We start from the raw sequence: 24,163 nt of genomic DNA on the forward strand, positions 1-24,163 counted from the left end.
GTTGTCTCCTTGATTTTATATCAAGACGCATTCGAGGTAGTAAACCCCCTTGGTTCTGGAAGAAAAAAGCACAAACTGGTTGCTGTCACCTGCTCTCACTTTACTGATTACTGCTCACAGCTGCACCTCATCACACTGTCTGCATTTAAGCCACTCACACACACAGCCACCTTGCGAAGTCTTATTGTTCCTATGGTCGTAATTCTAAGCGTTTATCTCTGTGTTGGATTCTCTGTGTATGACTCTGGACTGTGTACCCCGTTGACGATTCCTGCTACCTGCCATTGCGACCATTGCCTGTGTATCGAACTGTTTCCTGGATTTCCTACGTTGTTCCTGTTTTCCTGGTGATTATTCCTGCCTGTTGACTATTCTCAATAAATGCTGCAATTGGATCCGCACGTCTCTGACTCTCCCTGTGACATTATTTGGGCTTTAAGCCAGTTTTTTTAAAGTCAATGAAGTAGAAATATGTACATTTTGTCATTATTAATGTGCTGTTATTTAATAATTAATCACATTTCTTTAGTACATCTGTTAAATAATATTTTTATGTTTATGATTTCATTTAGGTAATGAAAATGTTCTAGCTACTTCCAACTCTTCAATATCCGCTGCGCATGGATCCAGTTCAGTTACAAATCAGAGTCCCACATCCACTCCAGTCCCAGTTCAAAGTGCAACGTGGATGTCAAATTTTCAGATTCCATGGGGTAAGATGACACCAAATTTAAGAACAAGAATCATGTTCGCTGAGAAGTGGCCCAACCCCTGCTTACACGTTTGTGGAAAGAAATACTATCAACCTCTCTTCTGCTTGAGCCTTGTGAGTACACAGCTACGCTGGTGAGATATTATTAACCTCTTCTCTGCCTGAGCCCTGTGAGTATACAGCAATACTGATGAAATATCATTAACCTCTTCTCTGCCTGAGCCTTGTGAGTGTACAGCTACGCCGGTGGAATATTATCGACCTCTCTTCTGCTGGAGCCCTAATTCTCGCCTCTCTACTTACCGTTTGAGTCTGGAAGTATGCAGCATTGCTGGCAAAGTAAGCTTTTAAACTACAGTCTCCCTATTGTGCACCGACGAAAGTATCCTGTACTGAGAGGAATCCTTACCTTCCTACTTACTGTCTGAGTCCCGAAGTATGCAGCATTGCTGGTGAAGTAAGCTCGTCAACCACTGCCTCCCTATTGTGCACCAACGGAAGTATCCTGTACTGAAAAGGAATCTTACCTCCATACCTACCGTCTGAGTCCTGAAGTATGCAGCATCGCTGGTGAAGTAAGCTGTTGGATTATTGTTCCATTACTGTGAACTGACGAAGTCATCTATCTGTAGTGGGAAGAGGACCTGGAAGACGTTGAAGTCCATTTCGTCTGAGTTCATTGATAAATTGTGTTCAATAAAGATTGTTATTCCTTGGAAAATCGTTTCTTTTGTCTGCTTCGTCCAACTGTTGCGGGCCTGTGGTGTCGGCTCCTCGCGGTGGTTGGTGTTCAAAGACGGGGGTGGCTGGTCGATTCATTCGCAGTCCGCCCCCGTGACAAAAGTGGCGTAGTCGGCAGGGTATACCACCGTGGGTTGTAGCGGCCACAGGTACGCGATGGTGGACGAAGAGGCACCAGCGGCTCGTCCGCAAGTCATGCCGATCTTTATGGGAGCTCTTTGGGCACAGCGTTATGGAGGGCCAGGATCGGAGTTGAGTTTGCACGATTGGAAGGCACAGACGGAATATCTGGCTGGATTACAGGGACCGAGAGGTACGGCGAATGGAATTGAAGGAACACCGGTTCTAGGGACTAGAACCGATTGGTAGGGGGGGATGTCACGGGTGACAAAAACGCCTAGTGAGCGGAACCTTTTTTTTTCGGACGAGGTATGAGTTTCCAGAGGGAACGATTAGGGTGCGACACATCTCACTCTGACTCCGGGTGTGGGAGAAACATTGGCCGGCCTGATTAGCGCTAACACACGGCAGGTGTGTGTGCTTCATGAGACAGACATAAAAGGACCATTCAGAGAAGCTTCTGGAGAGTTTTTGGGGAGTTTCGGGGGGAGTTTTCTGGGAGAGCGTTGTTTTTATCTGGGAGGTTTTTCTTGGGGGGGTTTGCTTTCGGGGAGAGAAGTTGGTTGTGCCAGGGCAGTTCCAGACACAAGTTTGTTTGTGGAAATTTGCTGGGAGCGGAAGTCGCCCATTGACGTCTACTGGATGAATTTATCGATTGGATCTCGGCTGGGAAGAGAGAGAGAAAGTTAAGTGAATGGATTCCATCTTTCCAACATTCAGAAAGCTTGAAGATACAGCATATGTAGATCTTACTGGTGGGGAAGCTATGTGTTTCAGAGTGTGCTGAAGAGGAATCGAGAACTGAATATCCCCGACGTGAGTGGAACGGATGGATTGAGGCTCGGATCAGCCCTATTGTGTGAGTGAATTGCAGTGCTTTTGTCTCATTGATATATATGGACTCATTGCTGTGGATTTGAAGTGAACACGAGTGTGGTGTGTCTTCGCTGAGAAGTGGCCCAACCCCTGCTTACACGTTTGTGGAAAGAAATACCATCAACCTCTCTTCTGCTTGAGCCTTGTGAGTACACAGCTACGCTGGTGAGATATTATTAACCTCTTCTCTGCCTGAGCCCTGTGAGTATACAGCAATACTGATGAAATATCATTAACCTCTTCTCTGCCTGAGCCTTGTGAGTGTACAGCTACGCCGGTGGAATATTATCGACCTCTCTTCTGCTGGAGCCCTAATTCTCGCCTCTCTACTTACCGTTTGAGTCTGGAAGTATGCAGCATTGCTGGCAAAGTAAGCTTTTAAACTACGGTCTCCCTATTGTGCACCGACGAAAGTATCCTGTACTGAGAGGAATCCTTACCTTCCTACTTACTGTCTGAGTCCCGAAGTATGCAGCATTGCTGGTGAAGTAAGCTCGTCAACCACTGCCTCCCTATTGTGCACCAACGGAAGTATCCTGTACTGAAAAGGAATCTTACCTCCATACCTACCGTCTGAGTCCTGAAGTATGCAGCATCGCTGGTGAAGTAAGCTGTTGGATTATTGTTCCATTACTGTGAACTGACGAAGTCATCTATCTGTAGTGGGAAGAGGACCTGGAAGACGTTGAAGTCCATTTCGTCTGAGTTCATTGATAAATTGTGTTCAATAAAGATTGTTATTCCTTGGAAAATCGTTTCTTTTGTCTGCTTCGTCCAACTGTTGCGGGCCTGTGGTGTCGGCTCCTCGCGGTGGTTGGTGTTCAAAGACGGGGGCGGCTGGTCGATTCATTCGCAGTCCGCCCCCGTGACAAAAGTGGCGTAGTCGGCAGGGTATACCACCGTGGGTTGTAGCGGCCACAGGTACGCGATGGTGGACGAAGAGGCACCAGCGGCTCGTCCGCAAGTCATGCCGATCTTTATGGGAGCTCTTTGGGCACAGCGTTATGGAGGGCCAGGATCGGAGTTGAGTTTGCACGATTGGAAGGCACAGACGGAATATCTGGCTGGATTACAGGGACCGAGAGGTACGGCGAATGGAATTGAAGGAACACCGGTTCTAGGGACTAGAACCAATTGGTAGGGGGGGATGTCACGGGTGACAAAAACGCCTAGTGAGCGGAACCTTTTTTTTTCGGACGAGGTATGAGTTTCCAGAGGGAACGATTCGGGTGCGACACATCTCACTCTGACTCCGGGTGTGGGAGAAACATTGGCCGGCCTGATTAGCGCTAACACACGGCAGGTGTGTGTGCTTCATGAGACAGACATAAAAGGACCATTCAGAGAAGCTTCTGGAGAGTTTCGGGGGGAGTTTTCTGGGAGAGCGTTGTTTTTATCTGGGAGGTTTTTCTTGGGGGGGTTTGCTTTCGGGGAGAGAAGTTGGTTGTGCCAGGGAAGTTCCAGACACAAGTTTGTTTGTGGAAATTTGCTGGGAGCGGAAGTCGCCCATTGACGTCTACTGGATGAATTTATCGATTGGATCTCGGCTGGGAAGAGAGAGAGAAAGTTAAGTGAATGGATTCCATCTTTCCAACATTCAGAAAGCTTGAAGATACAGCATATGTAGATCTTACTGGTGGGGAAGCTATGTGTTTCAGAGTGTGCTGAAGAGGAATCGAGAACTGAATATCCCCGACGTGAGTGGAACGGATGGATTGAGGCTCGGATCAGCCCTATTGTGTGAGTGAATTGCAGTGCTTTTGTCTCATTGATATATATGGACTCATTGCTGTGGATTTGAAGTGAACACGAGTGTGGTGTGTCTTCGCTGAGAAGTGGCCCAACCCCTGCTTACACGTTTGTGGAAAGAAATACCATCAACCTCTCTTCTGCTTGAGCCTTGTGAGTACACAGCTACGCTGGTGAGATATTATTAACCTCTTCTCTGCCTGAGCCCTGTGAGTATACAGCAATACTGATGAAATATCATTAACCTCTTCTCTGCCTGAGCCTTGTGAGTGTACAGCTACGCCGGTAGAATATTATCGACCTCTCTTCTGCTGGAGCCCTAATTCTCGCCTCTCTACTTACCGTTTGAGTCTGGAAGTATGCAGCATTGCTGGCAAAGTAAGCTTTTAAACTACGGTCTCCCTATTGTGCACCGACGAAAGTATCCTGTACTGAGAGGAATCCTTATCTTCTTGCTTAATGTCTAAGTTAGGAAGTATGCAGCATTGCTGGTGGAGTAAGCTTTTAAACTACTGTCTCCCTATTGTGCACCGACGAAAGTACCCTGTACTGAGAGGAATCCTTACCTTCTTGCTTAAAGCCTAAGTTAGGAAGTATGCAGCATTGCTGGTGGAGTAAGCTTTTAAACTATTGTCCCCCTATTGTGCACCGACGAAAGTACCCTGTACTGAGAGGAATCCTTACCTTCTTGCTTAATGCTTAAGTTAGGAAGTATGCAGCATTGCTGGTGAAGTAAGCTTTTAAACTACTGTCTCTCTATTATGCACCGACGGAAGTATCCTGTACTGAGAGGAATCCTTACCTTCTTGCTTAATGCCTAAGTTAGGAAGTATGCAGCATTGCTGGTGGAGTAAGCTTTTAAACTACTGTCTCCCTATTGTGCACCGACGGAAGTATCCTGTACTGAGAAGAATCCTTACCTTCCTACTTACTGTCTGAGTCCCGAAGTATGCAGCATTGCTGGTGAAGTAAGCTCGTCAACCACTGCCTCCCTATTGTGCACCAACGGAAGTATCCTGTACTGAAAAGGAATCTTACCTCCCTACCTACCGTCTGAGTCCTGAAGTATGCAGCATCGCTGGTGAAGTAAGCTGTTGGATTATTGTTCCATTACTGTGAACTGACGAAGTCATCTATCTGTAGTGGGAAGAGGACCTGGAAGACGTTGAAGTCCATTTCGTCTGAGTTCATTGATAAATTGTGTTCAATAAAGATTGTTATTCCTTGGAAAATCGTTTCTTTTGTCTGCTTCGTCCAACTGTTGCGGGCCTGTGGTGTCGGCTCCTCGCGGTGGTTGGTGTTCAAAGACGGGGGCGGCTGGTCGATTCATTCGCAGTCCGCCCCCGTGACATATAGATGGCAGTTTAGCATGTAGTGCGCTATACAACGTCTTGCGCCTTTTGCGCTTCGTTCCGTGGTTTATTTATATAATATTGTTGGATGCTGTGTGCTTCTTCTTTCTCTTTCTGTGTGTGTGTGTGTTACCTGCTGGATTTACTGTATCACTGAAATTTGTCAAGTTACGGCTTATTTTAGCCTTCTGAACAAGAGATTAGTACTGTTGTTGCGCTACATAACGCTACATAATGGTGGGTGCCATTTTATTTCTGTAAATCTATTTCTCCTGTTTTTGCTTAGTTAGGGAATTAGTGTACATTTGTTGTTAATTTTCTTATATTTTTTATTTATTTATCAAACTTTTTGACTCGAGGGCCACATTAAGTGAGGGGCCGCATGATATGTTTATGACAAATAAAGCTTTGAATTTTTTTCGAAATTCTACATGGACACTCACTACTGTACTGGCAGTTCAATTCTTGCACCATTTCTTTTTTTTTTTTTTTATGAGCACTTTATGACAGATAAGTTGCATTTTTGTCGGTTGATGCATAAACGCATACATTGAAGTATATACATTCACTGTAAACATTTATGATAAACGCCCAGCCTAAATATTTCAATCGAAACTGAAACTAGCGGCATGGTTGCAGGAAAACGCACAAAACAATTTCGCCCTTTCTCAATACTCACCAATCCTACTGTGTGCGATTTGAGCTTGATTGCTTTATAAATCACCTTGAAAATCACAGCATGTTTCAGATGATAAAAAACAAGAATTGCTATCCAGAAATTGTATCCTTTCCAGTACTCTATCCATTTTCAAATGTGAAAAAGAACAAAGCATATCTTTGCAAAATAAAACCACAAATGATTTCCATGTCTTCCCCACGAAATTACAGTGCCTGTGAGCAGGAGGATAACACTGCCGTTTGTTCTCCTTCTGGAAAGTCTCCAGAGCATTTTAAGCATTTCTTTTTGAAACATACAAATCCAAGGCATTTTTTCAAAACAAAAGAGCACTAACACAAGTAACTTATTTACAATTGTGCCAGTTTTGTAGGGTATATATTTTGACCCCTGGTTTAGACAGTTTTACTCCCTAACTAGTTAGAGGGTCCTTTCATTTGTGGTTTTGGCCTTTCTCCCTCCTGAAGTAAATTATATATATATATATTTCCTATTTTTACTTTGTCAATACTTTTGTTAATAAAATATGGAACTTAACATGTATGTCGTGCAAGGCAGGGGACTAGTACAAACTCACCCCAAACAACTTTTAATTTACACTTTTCTTTGTTATTCATTTACTGTACACTTTTCTTTGTCAGACTTTTACATCTGGGACATAACAAGGTGTAGTTAACCCCCCAGACACTTTTACCATGCAATCTGCTTTTTCATAAAGCAATCTTATCCATAAAATGAAACCATTTCCAAAGCTATATGCACTTAAAACATCAAACAAATAAGAGATTTTCTTGATCCAGGGACAATATTTCTAAATCTGTTTCAGCACTGAACAGTCATTAAGCTACGCATATATTTTTAGACTGTAATAATTAAATTATGTTAGGTTTGACAGCTGTTGTGTTGTGCTGTTTTGCAGGATACAGAGTTCAGAGGAGAAGGGACCCCCAAATGTTCATCCATCTCCTTTCCCCTCACTACCTCCTCACCAGAGCATCATCCTGCTCCTCCTGCAGAAGATTGTTTTATTCATTTATTTTGTCCCTCTCTGCAGTATTTCGCAGATGACGAGAAGGAGGAACAGCAGGGACAGGACTGATTTATTTTTTTTTTTTTTTTGTATATAGTTCTTTGCTGGCTTAGTTTAAAAAAAAAAATGTTTTAATAAATAGATGAGGATCCTGCATTTAAAGACAATGCACAACCTCAGTTTCCCCACAGAATGTGCTGAAAGAAATTGGCTTTGATGATTCTGATGCAACATTTGCTTTTTTATATATAATTCCGATTTTTTTAACATTATAGCATGTAATACACATCTATTCAAATGTAAATAATATAAAAAGTAAAAAAAAAAAAAAAAAAAGCAAAAAGCAAATAATAAACATAAATGACAAAATTTACATTAATGCAAACTAAATAATATTTCCATCAACCACTGGAACCTGCTTCTGCTATTTCCTGATGAAGAAGATATAATGAATACATTTACCGTGGTGTAGAGGTCTGCATTCCCGCGGCTCTCCCGCGGGAACCGCGGGACCCGACCAGAATTCTTGCGACGCGGGAATAAATTTCCAAATAAAAGCGGTTGCGGTCGGTAACTCCGGTGTAATTTGAACGGGAGCGGGCGGTAACAATATCCCGTTCCCGACGTATTTTCTGAACAGCAAATCTGAGCTTTACTCATTTTTATCGAGCACCTGTCGGCTACAGCCTGCGCTGATAACTGTTATGCACTCGCTGCACTCATGGACCAGTGCTGTCTGCGTCATGCATTTTATTGGCAAGGTCTCATAGGCGCGGAAAGTGGGGGTACTGATGGTGTTTTTCTGTGGGCAAATGTTTATCAGCGTTACTCCAGAGCGCAAAGCCACGTTTGGAGTGCCAAAATCTTCATAAAGTTATGCTGACTGATTTTTCGCAATCCGTGTGGTTGTTAACTCCTGACCCAAACCCGTCTTTTTTCCGCTTTGCCAAAACAACTTATACTACTACGGCAATTAAAACAGTTCAGTTTTGTATGTAATGGAAAAGTGGTTATAATTTCGTTTCTTTTTTTATTAAGTTAATTTAGAAAAAAAGCGTTTGGAGCATTTTATGTTCGTTAAACATAAGCTTTTTGTTTCTTAAAGTAACGACCAAGCGGAGTTGACTGTGTTTGAATTTGACTTCTCAAATCACGAATTGGCTACATATATAGATATAAATAATAATATATAAATGTGCGCTATTTGGGGCATGTCTGTGCGGAGAGTGGAAGCTAAAATGCATTTAGGCTCAAGCGCGATCAGTTACATTTTTTTTTCAGTGTAAACTATTTAACCGTTGTTTTTGTCAGACATGATAAATATATATAGAAAGCTTTAAATTAGTACTTAACGAAATAAAACAAATCGAAAACAAAAACTCTTTTATTATGCAGCTAATCCATAAAGATGGATTTCTCTCTAAAGGTGCGTCCAATGAGGAGATGGATGAGGGGGATCGTTAAAAACTCAGAAAACACTATTTATAAATAAATAATTAAAATATCTCCTTACTATTTCACAGTCATGTTGATTATTTTTGCTGGTGCTTTGTGGCAAGCTACTGCCTACTGCGTGCACTTTTTTTATCACCATTGAATGTATAAAATATAATTGTAGCCCGCATTTGATCTATGACGGGCTGAAATACAGGGCTGTAATATACGTCTTAACAGTGGAACATGGAAATATAATAGATGTACTGCGAAAAAAAGTTTTATAAACTCGATATTGTTTCCTGATGGTTAAATGTGAGATTCTGGAAACGAGAACTAATTTTAGCGGGAACGGTCGGGTAGGGAAGAAAATTATTCTAAGCGGGCAGCGGGTGAACAAAGTGTGAATATATAGCGGGAGCGGGTGGGTGCGGAATAAAACCTTGCGGGAGCGGGCGGGAGCGGGACCAGAAAAGCAGTCCCGCGCAGACCTCTACCGTGGTGCCTTTAAAGTTTAAAGGGATGGTTCACCCAAAAATGAAAATTCTGTCATTAATTGCTCACCCTCATGTTGTTACGAACCCCTAAGACATTGGTTTATCTTCAGAACACATATTAAGATCTTTTTGATGGAATCTGGCTAAAACACATCTCTAAACTGTAGCACCTTCAAGTCTAATTCTATTCTTTAAAAAAAAACTTTCTAAACTTATACTCTTTTAATTTACTTATTGCTTGTTTTCTTTCAAAAAACACCCTAGACCTTGAAAACATTTTGCCGCAGAGAACTACATTTTGTGAAAACAACAAAGGCATCAAGGCAACAAAGGTTCACTATTGAAGAAAGTTTATTAATACCCATTTGAGTAATTCTTAGAACGTAAGTTAATAAATAATGAAAGAGAAAAGCAAATTGGCTCTAAACATTCAAGAAATTTTGGTGCAGACTCCTTTATTCTTTACAATTGCCAATAAACTGCTTGGAAGTGCTTAGAAGCTTCTGCCGTCTTTCTACTGCAGTCTTGGCCTATTTTTCGTCTGAATAAGCTTTCAGAAAACTGACAATCTTTGGTTCTCACATGACCCCTGCCTTCTTCAAATTTAACCAAATATTTTCAATGAGAATTAAATCTGGAGACTGAACAGGCCACTCAAGAACATTCTACGACTGATCCCTGAACCAAGCTTGAGTAGATCTGGATGTTTACTTTGGGATGATCAAGTTCAAATGGTCTTGTAAGGACATTGATGAACCTCCTGATGTAGTCTGCTCTTGTGTTGCCTTTTGTGAGAACATGATTATCACTATTAAAAGTCTATCCCACTAATAAACCTTGGATGTCAAAAGCAGTTAAACTCAGTCTACAGAAGAAGAAGTTGGCTTACAGTCAAAGTGACACCTTAGAAAGAGTAGCAGCAAGAAAAACAAAAACTAATTCATGTGGAAAATGCTTGACCTGTTCAGAGGCTTTGTGTTCTCTCTCACACATCCCCCATTTCACACCCTCTGAACTCATGAACCAGACATACCTAGTGTTTCAATCTAAACATGTTTGAACAAAAGAATCGGGTTATGAACTTTAATCTATACTTTCACATTAATTAAAAGTTTAATTGTATGAAAAAACAAAATAAGTACAACTAAAAAAAGTAATACGTTAAAATAAATGAATATTTTTTGTGTAGATTTTCACATATTTTTATTTGGCTGATGGTTGGGATTTGGAGGATTTCACATGTTTTAATGCATTTGCCTTTGGAGACAATAATCTTTTCCAGGATTATGGTGAGTACGAATGATTGTAGTAGACATTAATTACATTAATTTGTTGTATGCAATTTAAATATTTATTTACAAATCACTGTAATATTATTATGTATACAGGAATATAAAATACAGACAACTAGACAAAGGAAAGCACAGTTTAACATTACTGTGAACAAACAAAGAGTATCTGTGAAGGAGCAACTTAAATGCGTAGACAAACGAGGATAATTAACTAGACACAGGTGATGGAGGTAAACTAATAAGGCTAAACGAGACTAGGAACATGACCAAATAAGGGCACACAGGAACTAAACCTGGGAAGATGGGAAAACACAGAAACTGAAAGTGTGACAAGTAGAGTACTAACAGCCTAGGCTTAGCTGGTGAAAGCTGGTTTTAGCTGGTCTCCTAGCCTGGCTTGTTTATATATATATATATATATATATATATATATATATATATATATATATATATATATATATTAAAGTTTATTAAAGTACACTGTTTTTAAAACATTCGCTACATGGATTAAAAAAAAAAAAGTTCTGCTACACACAGACAAAAATGAGTTGCAGTAAATCCTTTATATTTTAATAAACAGCTTGCTGTGTGCTATCCAGCACTTCCCAGCCCAACAGTTAATTTATATTTAACTTAAATTGTTTTACAGTTATTTTCATTTATGCAGTTGGTTCAACAACAATTATCAAATCTTTGTGTAAAGAGCTTAAATAGTGTGGAATCTGAAGCCACCGAAAATGAGTTACATGAAGTAACTGCACACGATAAATGAGTATGATTTGACCTGAATCATTTAGCTGTTGGCCTTGACAAAGGTCCAGGAGGGCCATGACTTCCATCTGGAAGTTTTACTATGGATCGATGAGGTCTTGAGTGAGCTCTACTGCAGAGACGAGGAAGAGCTCACACTGCCTCAAGGCATTTCTCAAGGAAAATGGAAAGGGGAAATTAAGTCAAGGTACATGAATAATGTACAGTAATCGACTGTTTTTTTTTTTTTTAAACGGACCTAAGTGAACTGTAGCATTTAAAATGAAATGATCTGTTATTTTCTAAAAATAGTTTTTGCCTCAAATACTCATCTTCTCTTACTCTGAGATGCAGATGCATACTTTTTGCACTTCGGTTTAATAGAGTTAGGGTATATTGAAAAACTTCTCACTTCCATCTCATTTTCTCCCTCATCTTCAAAATCATCCTACATCGCTGCAAAAGTACCAACCCAGTGTTCACAAAGTGAATTTGCAAAGAAGGTCAAACACCCTTTACAAGGTAAAACAGTGATGTAGGATGATTTTGAAGTTGGAGGAGAAAAATGAAATGGGAGTTTTTGACATACCCTGTTTGAAAGAGTTAATTTGTAAATGTAAATTGTATTTTTGTTGAAATCCAGACTACTCAGTGAAAGGTGGAGACTGCTGTGGTGGAGATTGTGGGGTCTCAGATGGCTGGACAGCGATTTTGAGGAGTTTGCTGTCCCAGCCGACCTCTACAACGGCGGCATCGAGGAGCTCATTGAAAGCCTGCCAGTGAGAGCAGAAATAAAACACATTCACAAACGAGCTATTGATGTTTCCTTGGTTCAGTCTTAAGTTTTTTTAGTTTAGTTTAAATTATTTACTATTTTAGTTCATTTTTGTAGTCATACGTTCATTTAGTTTATGTAGTAGCTGTGTACATTTAGTAGTAGTTAGTAGTTTATAGTATTTCATTTAGTTGTAGTAGTTTAGTTTGTTTACATATAGCTTGTACATAGTTTATAGTAAGATTTGTTTTCGGTTCATTTAAATCTTTTGGTTGCATTTAATTTGGAAATAAAAATGTTCGTTTATTTATGATTTAAATGTATATATTTTATTTTAAAAGTTGTTAGTCTGATATTTTCACACACATACATTTAAGTTACCTCAACAGTCAGTATGTGTTACTATATGTTTAACTGTAGAGCACATGCTAGCATTAGCATCAACATTTTCAGCCTGTCACAAAAAAGGAAAATTTCTCGTTTACATTTTGTAAATTTTTCATGATGATTTTCCCTTTGTGTTTTACTCTTAGGATGGCAACAGAACATTGTGTAAACATACCATACTGTAGTGTCCTTACCTTTGACTACTTTTCCAGATCTTCTCTAGGAAGTGAGGACAGGCAACCAGGTTTGCACTCTGGACTCCTCTCTGAGACATTCAAGTACTTATGAAATTCAAAAACTCAACCAGAAATTTGCATGTACACCTGAAGCGTGCGCTAAAGCCTGTTAAAGAGAGCCTGATTACTGGACTAATCTATTCGCTAATACTATCAAAACCACACAAGGATTACATAAACACAGTTGGTTATGTCTAAAGTGAAAATAAACAGTTGAGAGAAAAACGGTTGACTCGCGCGAATAATTAAATTCAGATTGGTGTGAACACAGCATCAGATGCATGCAGCTCTTAAAACGACAGAACTATACATGATGCCAATTGTCATTAAAGGGAAAGTTCACCACAAAAAATAAAAAACTCACTCACTTGTTGTCTCAAACCTTTAAAAGTATTTGTTTTTTTCATGTGCTACACTCAAAAAAATACCTGGATAACGGCACAGTAGCTGGTCCCCACTGACTTTGATAGTGGGAAAAAAAGAAAGTAACTGGGGACCCAGCAACTGTTTGGTTACCCACATTCTTCAAAATAAGTTTCATGTTCAACATGTTTTATGTTTTTTTTTTTTAAATGAGAGTGAGTAAATGATGACAGAATTGTCATTTTTGGGTAATGGTAGGCGAATAAAACACAAAGAAAAAAATAAAATGACTGAAGAACTTTAATATAGTTGCTTCAATAAGAGTCAATGTTTAATTTATAGTGTTTTATTTTTATATTTGTTAATTCAATTTCTTGAATGCTATTGATAAATGCAACTACTGTACCTGAAAATTAAAGTTTGTTCAATTTAATTATGTGTATTTGTAACATGTAGCCTGCCAGATAACAAGGATTAAAAAAATGACAAAGTTTTTTTATCTTTGCTCAATTTGGCCTAAACATTTGCCGTTCTTTTTATTTTATTATGTATAGCTTTGGTTTTAAAATAGGGAAATTAGTTAGGCTGTACTGCTCAGACACCTTGGCAAATACAGTAGTCAAACCAATATGAGAAAGAATCGTGAAAAAAATCGCAAATTGTGATATTTCTGAAAAAAATTTGTGATAGGATTCTTCCAAACATTTCGCCCAAGAGCGATAAATGCAAACAATACTTGGCAATCAGGAAAAGGAAGTCCATGGCTTTTAAATTGTGTTTGTCTCAATACAAGCACAATCACTCACACAAGCACAAACATACAAAACTAAAACAAACATGCAACTAAAGGACAAATTAAAACACAAACATACATCCAAACAAACATTAAATACACATGGAAACTAAAACACAAACTAAAACATGAATGCAACTAAAGCCCAAACATACAAACACAGCCATCTGCACAAACACTCGCATAAACAAACATGCCGCTGCAGTTAAAATTTTACAATGTCTTTTGCAAATAAAAACCTTTAGCATCACAATGAATAAAATAAGTTTTGTAGATTTTTAGATCTTTCACACCTCAGTCGGTTTAATCAATCAAGTTTTTAGTCTGTCATCTTAAAAGAAAAGTCCTTCATGCAAACATCAACAAAAAACTGAGTGTGGACATGAATCATATTTGAAAAGCTATTAATATTTAAACTATTTTGTTGTAATATTAAACGTCACAATTACTAAACATCTTAACAAAAATAAATATGCAGCATTTAAACAGCATGGTTAATAAAACTATTTTTAAAAAAGAAAGAAGGTCTAATCTGTGGTAAACAGATAACTAAATTTCAGTCTCATTTAGGTGTACTTCATAAAGAAACATCTCTGTAAGTGTCCTGCAGTCATCAGAGGTTTGACTGCTTGTCAAAGGCATTGTAAACGTTTAACTGCAGCGGCTTGTTTGTGTGTTTGCGTGTCTGTTTATGTGAGTGTTTGTGCAGATGGCTGTGTTTGTATTTGTTTTTTAGTTTGCCTGTTTGTGTTTGTCCATGCTTCTCGGGGTCAACCATGCAAACATGTGTGCTCTCACACAGGTGAAGAGGTCATGAGAGCGAGAGCACGGTAGGGACATAGAGAGAGACGGAGGATTAGTGAAGAGATCATATTATTGATCAATCACCCATTCACTGGGAAAGCTCCAAATGTCCACAAAGCATGACAATCCACAGATTTCTTAAAACAGATGTATACTGTGAGAACGAGGTAAGAACTAATTCGTACCCCCTGCCAAAATGACAGGAGCAGCTGTGGGGGCTGAGACAGACGCCTACTCAAATAGAGAAGCACTCCTGACTGTTGTGTTAATTAATAGACTGTTGTGCTGTGTTAAGTTTTTGTATCAATTATTATTATATTGCTGAAAAAGCTTTTTATATACATTCATCAAATGACATGTTTGGGTACTTTTACATATAGTGTGATAAGCACTGAAAAACATGTTCAAAGGATTCTGTGTGTAATGCGAGCTCAGGCTGAGGAGAGAGTATGAGAGCGAGAGGGGTTAGAGAAAATGGGCTTCGTGGCCATAATGAGCGTTGCATTTTTCCCAATTCAAAACTATGCCAGTGACACGTCTTGAGTATTCTATAGTCTTTGTTTTCATAAGCATGAGGAAAAGTGGAAATAAAGAACCTAATGGGTATTTAATAAAAAATTATTTAGTAGGTAGGGTTAGTAGTAGGTCCCATACGATACATTTTTTTTTTTACTGTATGGGGTAGGGAGAGCTATCTATCTATCTATCTATGCATGCCTTCAAAACATTCAGACTTTAACCTTTTAAAACTACTTTAAACTTCAAACTATTTCCTTTAACTTTAAAGTTTGACATTTTTCAAGCTTTCTGGTCAGGCTTTCTCAAGCCAATCTTGAAGTTTGTTTTGCTTTTTTATCTAGTTATTATTAATATTTCACAATTCATGTAGTGTAATAATGGACCAAACATATTTGGGAAATTTAAAACTACACTGTAAAAAACAACCTATAGAATCTACTCAATAAAATGGGGTAAACTGATGTAACAATTTGCACAGTTTGTTTGGGTAGATTCTATCCTATATATCTGAGTAAAGAATACCTGAATTGATCAGCTAAGACAAACTAAAAAAAAGTAGGTAAAGTCTACACAGCAAAAAGCCCAGTATTAAATGAACTCTCCCAATAGTTTGAGTCCATACTCAGAGTATTAAAATGAACACTGAAGCAGTGTTAGAGTTATTGAGGTAATTGACCATTATTAAAGACCTGTGTGATGTTAAAAAGCAGAATTGCCAAAAGGAGAAAATCTAATTTTGTAAGTCACCATTATAGTGGTCAGTGTTAGCATTAGTTTAGCTCTTTACCATTAACTTCTTACCATTAGGTTTTGTTTGGGTGCTCTAATTGAGTTATAATGGTCAGACAAACCAGGAGAAATTAGATTATGTGGTGTTGAACATGCTTTGACAAAGTCATAATGTAATGACCTGAATATCTGAGTTACATTTTATTTGTTAATTACGCTGGATTAATCAGAGAGGAGTTTTTGATGCTTATTTTGGCAAAAATATACACATATTTTAGATATAGACACACAGACATCAACAATCAGCATGAGAATCACAACAATGGTGACCATCAAAAACGTATGTTGTAGCCAATCAAAACTCATCCGTGTCTCCCATCATGCATTGCGGCATGAATAAATTATGAGCTGATGATTTCCGTGATGTTTAGAGTTGATCTGTTTCTGAATATGCTGTTTGTCACCATTGTTGAGATTCATATGCTGATTCCTGATGTCTGTGTGTGCCTAAAAGAGCAACTTTTCCATTTTTTTTGATCAGAGGAGCTTGTAAAAATGCCAATAAAAAAAAGCTTTATTATTTTTTGCTGCTGTGAAACCCCAATGCAGTTGTAATAAACAAAGAATATAGAACTGAAAGACTACACTCTAAACGATTCCAGTGGCTCAAATTAAGCTTATTTTAAACCAGATTTATCACCACTGCATGACTTTTGCTCTTTAGCTTGTCTGACTGGTTTAGCTAAACAGCTAAACAAAACTTAATGCTAAAAAGCTATAGGTCAAGAGCCCAACTAATGCTAACACTGACCACTATAATGGTGACATAAAAATTTTGTCACCATTAAAGTCTTCAATCATTTTCAATCACCACTCAATGAATCACTTAATTACCTGATTAGCTTTGACACTGCTTCAGTGTTGATTTTAACACTCTGAGTATGGACTCAAATAAACTCCCGGGAGAGTTCATTTAATACTGTGCTTTTTGCTGTGTAGACTTTACCTACTTTTTTTTTTGTTTTTCTTTAAATTCAGGTATTCTTTACTCAGATATATAGGATAGAATCTACCCAAACAAACTGTGTAAATTGTTACATCAGTTTACCCCATTTTATTGAGTAGATTCTTAAATTCAGGTATTCTTTACTCAGATATATAGGATAGAATATACCCAAACAAACTGAGTGCAAATTGTTACATCAGTTTACCTCATTTTATTGAGTAGATTCTTAAATTCAGGTATTCTTTACTCAGATATATAGGATAGAATATACCCAAACAAACTGAGTGCAAATTGTTACATCAGTTTACCTCATTTTATTGAGTAGATTCTATAGGTTGTTTTTTACAGTGTACCAGCAAAAGTACATATGTGACCCTGGACCACAAAACCAGTCATAAGGTTAAATTTTACAAAACTGAGATGTATACATCATGTGAAAGCTCAATAAATAAGCTTTCTATTGATGTATGGTTTGTTGGGATATGACAACATTTTGCCGAGATACATCTATTTGAAAATCAGGAATCTAAGGGTGCAAAAAATGAAAATACTGAGAAAATCACCTTTAAAGTTGTCCAAATTAAGTTCTTAACAATGCATATTACTAATCAAAAATTACATTTTGATAGGTTTACAGTAGGAATTTTACAAAAAATCTTCATGGAACATGATCTTTACTTAATTTCCTAATGATTTTTGACATAAAAGAAAAATCAAAAATTTTGACCCATACTATGTATTTTTGGCTATTGCTACAAGTATACCCCAGCGACTTAAGACTGGTTTTGTGGTCCAGGGTCACATATTACATAAGTACAGCCGTTTTTGCACACACAACTAAAAGGAAGGTAGAAAACAAAGATGGGGAAAAAAATAACAGAAAATAAGGAATTAATTATGGTACATGAAAGATCACATATTTCTTTTTTAAAAAGGACTTTTTCTATTAATTACTCTTAGTGTCACACCCCCGGACTTTCATGTTGGTTTCTCCCATTTTCCCCCGCAGTTCTGAGTGTTTTGGTTTCTCCCTCATTGGTCTATTTAAGTCTGTCTGTCTATTTAAGGTGTGTGTTTTCCCCTGTATTCTTGTCGGTCTTTAATGTTACCACTCCGTGTTCCTGTGTCTGCCTGTTTCCCTTTGGATTTATTAAATGTACGTCTTTTATTTACGTCGTTGTTCGTGTGTTCCTGCCTGATCTGTGACATTTATATGGTGTAAGTAGTGAATTTATTTAATTTGAGTCCACTAAGAAGAAATGTTTCTTAATATAAACCCACAAACACAGTGTAATAATGAAGCAATCGACTTTTACTCAAGTCTTTATAGATTGTCATTAACTAACAAAAGCACAAATTTGTGTAATAAAGTGCTTAGTAAAGAGATTGTCACTATATCAGCAATTCCACAATTACTGTCTTTAAATAAAGCAGCAAACCTCAGTGCTTGCGGCTCATCATTGCCTGAAGCACAAGCTCTACTCTCCAGCACAATGGTCACCCACAAAACTAAATTAAACTAACAGATCTCTCTTGTACAAAAACACACCAGTTAGGCACAATTAAATATTTACTCTCCTTACCAGTTAATGACTTTGCATAATTGTTTTTCTATGAACATTCACTAATATTTTAGTGAAAATAACTTGATTTGCTTAGTAAATCTGACTGTTGTGTTTTACAGTATATTACTGTTTTTTTCTTGAATTAACAGTAATCTACTGGCAGCTCTGGTTGCCAGCATGTTACTGTTTTTCTACAGTGTGTTGCCGTAAATTAATTACAGTTTATTACTGTTAAATTACATTTCATGCTGTTTTTTTTTCATCGGGCATCTTTAACCCTTTAAAACCCACAGCAAAATCCTCAGTTTTAAATTAACACTTATACCCCCGGTTTCACAGACAAGGCTTAAGCCTAGTCCTAGACTAAAATGTAAGTCTGAGCTGTTTCAACTGAAACAAAATTGCACTGATTGATCTTAAAATATATCAGTGCCTTTGTTTTGTCTCAAGATGCACATCTGTAACGTTTTTTTTTTCAAGCATGTTTATAAAAATGACTTAAACGTCCTAATTGAACTATGGCCTAATCCTGGCTTAGTCTAAGCCCTGTCTGTGAAACCGGGCCATGATGTGTCAACACTACAGTGTTTGAGTAATACTGAATTAGTGCTGAAGTTAATGAGATAATTATATGATTGATCACGTTCTGATTGAGCATTAGTGATGAACACCAGCTGCAATCAAAATCGCTGAAGAAAAACACAAAAACAACTGACTTCAGCCACAGCCTTAGATGAAATCAACTGCAATAAAAGAAGACATTAAATCTCTCAAGATCTGATTAAACTCCTAAAACAGCATTACCAGCTTCACTGATTACCACACTGAATTTATTTCTGTCAGACGTCTACAGAAGAGAGTTGCAGAGGTTTAGATGTTTTTTTTTTCACTACCACGGTGGAGATCAGTATTTACTTTAGTTGGGCTCTTGAACCTTGACTATTTAAATCTATTTTTTAGTTGTTGTAATTATGGGTGTTTGCAACATGCTTGTCATGGTGAAGAAAAAAAAAAAAGACAAGGAAAATGTAGAGTTGTTTATGGTTTGGTAATGACACTGATTTTATCCAGTGTCTTTTCTTTCATTGAATATTGATGCTAGATTAAAAAAAAAAAACCTGAGCATCCAGTTATGAAAACACCACTCATTTAAAAAAAAAAAAAAAAAAGTTTAGATACACACATCAAGAATCATGCATGAATCTCAACAATGGTGAGGTTTTGTGCTGATACCCAGCATGCATTGCAGCATGAAGCTTACGAATTGTCACCATTGTTGAGATTCATGTGCTGATTCTTCATGTCTCCATTTGAGTATAAATGCTACAGTAGTTTTAAATATTATGTATTGATTTCTTTTTTTTCCCGATTGCCACATAACAAGAAATCTCCTGCACAGCAAAATCCCCAGTGTTAATTTAACACTCTGAGTGTGGACACATATAGACACTGAAGCAGTGTTGAAGTTAATGAGATAATTAGGTGATTAACAAAGTGATGATTGATCATTATTGAAGACAGACACCTGATGTTAATAAGCAGAACCACCAAAGGAAAAAAACAACATTTTTAAGCAACCATTTTAGTGGTCAGTGTTTGCATTAGTTAGGCTCTTGACCCTAAAATCTTCAATATTAGGGCTTGTTTGGCTGCAATTTTAATAGCATTTTTTTCTCAACAAAGCTCAAAAATATTTAGAGTCCTTAGAAAATAAGTGTTGCATTATTGGCTGGATGATAATCATTAATCCTCCTGTTCTGTTAAATTATGTATGCTTTTTTTTAATTATTATTTTAGAGCAATACTACAGAGCCCTGAAGTCTCTGCACATGATTGGTTGTGACAACGACGGAGGAGGGAATAAAAGGAGATGGAGGAGTTAAGATGCCTCCAACATCCCCTTTTCTGCTTCACATTTAAATAAGAACTAAACTTCAGCTTGCTATTAGACTCAGCTGTAAAGTTTAGCTGCAGACATTTAGCTGAGTGCATTCATCTTTATGTTAGAAATTAGCTTTTCTGTTTATTTTGAGGAGCAGGGTTGCCAAAGTCAGTTTTGGAACGAGTTCTGTGATTTAAAAAAAAAGCTAAGATCTTGTTTTAAAGCAAATCATCAGAATTAAAGCTAACACATTTTTCCACTGGCTATGGCAAACAAAAGGAAAGCGAGAGAGGAAAAACAGGATTTTGGAGAGGGTAACAGCCATAACAGGCAATGGATGACAAAACTCTGACCCAAAGTGTGTTGGCAATAATACAAATGTGTGCACACTACAGGGAACTTCTATTGGGAAGAAAAAAACTGGTTTGTTTCTTCCAGTGTCCAAACTTTTTGAGCTAGTTTCAGGTCTGTGGGAACAGGAGAAATAAACTCACTGTCCAGGTTCAAAGCAAGGTGCAGCTACATCCAGAACACGTATGCACCACTCATACCCACGATCTGTGTTATACATGTTCCCAACTTCCTGTCTTACCTGTTCAAACCGGGTCTGCCTAGTCTGTTTATTATTTATCCATTTATCCTTTGCCAGTTGATCCACATAGATTTCAAGGTTATTCATATCATCTATGACAAAATTCACCCTTTGTCTCTCCTCTTCTGTCACACCATTTGGGTATTTGCGGCGCAGCACATCTAACAAAGCACCACGCAGTGCTCTGCAATATATACCATACACCACTGCATTCGCATTCACATAGAATTCATCCTCACTAAAGTCAACCACCATGTTTGTCTGAATATCTTTTGCTGTGTTTGGGGAAAGTGTGTGTCTGCCTAATTCATCCATTGCCTGCTGATTATATCCTGGTTTATTATCAATATCATGGCTTCGTTTAAACTTAGTCAACACATCGGAATGAAATCCAAGAATGCTATTGTTGAAGACATGTTCGCCTTTTCGTGACCGTCCCAGTTCTTCCTTCAGCTCCTGATTGAAGTTTGGATTGAGGAGATGGATCTTTCGCAACATGTCGTTCCTAATCTCCTCCAGTTTTTGTTGTCTCTTTCTCTGATCAGCTGAAGATAGAGGTTTTGTTCCCCTTTTGGAACCTTTGTCCATATGTTCAATAATCCTTTCCTTTCTGACCTCTGTGGAGAAAAAAAAATCCTTGCAATGATTTGACTCTAAATTAATTTTTAAAATTTCAACTTAGAACAGTGAGAAGAGCAGCTATAACACACACCTGTCACATTTCTGAGTCCAGAAAATTCAGCTGCAGCTGCTGCTGGTTTATCATCCAACTTCTAAATATGGAAAGATAAAAAAAACGGTAAATAAAAACTCTGTTACCATGGACTGGCATCATGGTGCACTGTGACATGCAATAATTATACCATGTTTATCCATTATGTAAAGAATACACATGATAGACTGTGCTGCTGCATGAAAATAATCCACTTCGGGAACTCTGAGCCTCATAAGAGACAATAACATCCTTAAAATCAAAACGGGAAACCAACAAAGAGTTGAGAGTACATCAGTCGTACATGATGGTTTCGCCACAGTTATCGACCCCCACCTGCTTGGATTCCTCTTGTGTTTTGCCCTCGTTTTATCTGTCTGCTGTTGCTTGACCACCTGCCTGTTTATGACCACGTCTGTGCCTAACTTTAATAAAAACTAACGTATGGATCCGACCATCTCACGACCCATTGTTACACAGGAGAAGAACACAAAATCATAAATCACTTTAAAAATATATATCCAACTGAACTCTGGTAATAACAAGAGTGTACTAGTTTTTAACTGCCGACCTTTTTTGGAATATCAGGAGAATTTGCTTTGCTATCTGTCAATCTTTGAATATTCATTTAAATATGACTCACTTTCACATGTTTTGCCTTCACATGTTTTTTTAATGACTCTTCCACAATGTTTTCAACAGCCTTTTCTTTCTCCTTTATCACCGCTGTATTCCCTTCATACAGAGCTATCACCAGCTCCACTGCCTCTTTTACCGTCCCGATGACAGGAACAATGTCCATAAACCCAATCCACACCGTGTCTTCTTTAGCTGCAGTGGACATGCTGTTATGCTGTCTCTTTATCGAAAACCTAAAAAGAAAAGGAAGTGCTGTGTTTTTATAGGGCTGTTTTCGTCCGTTCTACATGAACACTATTAAAGTATTTGGAAAATTAAGCCACACAAACAAATGGATGAATTTCACTGCATTTGAAAATACTCCTAAACCAAGTTGCATTTATTTTGAAGAAAGCACAAAACATTTCCCCAAAACCTATTAAAACCTTACCTATTTTGCTGACTGTAGAGAAGTGTCAGTCAGTCACTCAGCCCTGATCAGTTCTCGGTAATGAGCAGCACTTCTGGGCCTTTATATACCATCTCTAATAGTCTTTTTTTACTGGGCGTTACCTTTCCAGGATAGGAATGTCCTCATTCAAAAATGATTACAACACTCTCTTCTAGTTCAGAAATTTAAACACTAACTTAAAACAAGACATGTTTCTTAACATCCAAAAAAAAAAATCTTTGCACTTAAATCAAGCAAAAATAATGTTTTTAAAAAAGTGTGTATTGTTTCACTTATCAGCTGAGCGACATGATTCTTGATTTATTCTTTGAAAAGTGTTATATCAGAAATAAGAAAAAGAACAGCACAAAACCAAGGACAGGAAACAGCCATAAGTTGAGGTCTAAAAGGTCAATGAAACATCAGTTCTATTCACAAAATCAATCATGCAAGTAAAGGTGGGGTATGCCTTTTTTTTTTTTTAAACGCTTTTATAAAACGGGCAGAGTACCAAAACAAGCTTGTACCCAGTCAGCAGTTCTACTCATGATGGGGATTAGAGAGCACTCATTGCACAGCATGGATGTTAGATAGATGAGTCACTCTGGTTTACTTTGTTTCACAGAACAAATATATGCTGACTTTAGCTTAGCAGAACTATCAAAATAAGGGCGAGACCCTTTTGATGTAGGGGCTTGTTCATTTTGGTGATTTAAAATGTCAACATTGGCAACCAGAAAGGTCCGTGTACTTTTTCGTTCATTCATTATTCTATTTTGGAATGAACGGTGAAATTTACAAAAGGGTGAAGCTTGTTTTTTTGTTTAAAAGAAAAAAAAGCAGAAATGGCTGTTTTTGTTTTCCAAATATATTGTTGTCATCAAATAATAGTGTTAGAAAATTTCCGATAGTTTTTTAATTTGTAATATTTATTTGTACATTTATTGTATTTCATTGGACTGATCATATCTTTAGCCGTAAGTAAATTACACCGTCGTGCGGGTATCAATTATTATTGTCTAGTATCACTTAAAATACTACTAAGATCCATATTACACACGATCTTAGTAGTCACACTCACACGAGCCAATGGCAATTAAATGCACGGATGCATAGGCAGATAATGAATGAAATACAACTGTTCACGAACAGAAGATTGTATTTGACTCATGCTGCATACGCAATGACAATTATGCCTACTGTAAATATAGATTTACAACTACGATTAGAGTTGTTTGCATAAAATGCACCGTGAACATTCACACGTTTGCCTAGCTGTGATAGGCTACAATTTATCTCCATTAATACTATTTTCTCAATTCTGCGCATATATTTTTACTTACCTTACATCAATTGCTCAATCAATATTATCATCACATATTTTACATTTGTAACTGTAGGTACCACAAACTATTTAATATAGCTAAGTTTGTGAATTTTACAGGTAGTCAAATACTGTGTGCTGCTTATAAACACAAGAGAGATAATGATTCATGAAAAAG

The 24,163-nt window shown here is 37.7% G+C and overlaps 1 protein-coding gene across 1 annotated transcript; it reads right to left on the reverse strand.

The window, feature by feature from the left end:
• Positions 1–18,738: 18,738 nt before the first annotated feature.
• On the reverse strand, positions 18,739–22,720 carry LOC141325693 (uncharacterized). The gene is made up of 4 exons (XM_073834451.1): positions 22,662–22,720; positions 22,236–22,464; positions 21,593–21,653; positions 18,739–21,497 (listed from the first exon to the last, which is right to left on the reverse strand). The coding sequence occupies exons 2-4, from the start codon at positions 22,434–22,436 to the stop codon at positions 20,779–20,781; spliced, it is 981 nt and encodes a 326-aa protein (XP_073690552.1). The 5' UTR covers positions 22,437–22,464; positions 22,662–22,720; the 3' UTR covers positions 18,739–20,778.
• Positions 22,721–24,163: the final 1,443 nt, after the last annotated feature.

The sequence above is a fragment of the Garra rufa genome, chromosome 2 (assembly GCF_049309525.1).
Source record: "Garra rufa chromosome 2, GarRuf1.0, whole genome shotgun sequence".
NCBI classification, from domain to species: Eukaryota; Metazoa; Chordata; class Actinopteri; order Cypriniformes; family Cyprinidae; genus Garra; species Garra rufa.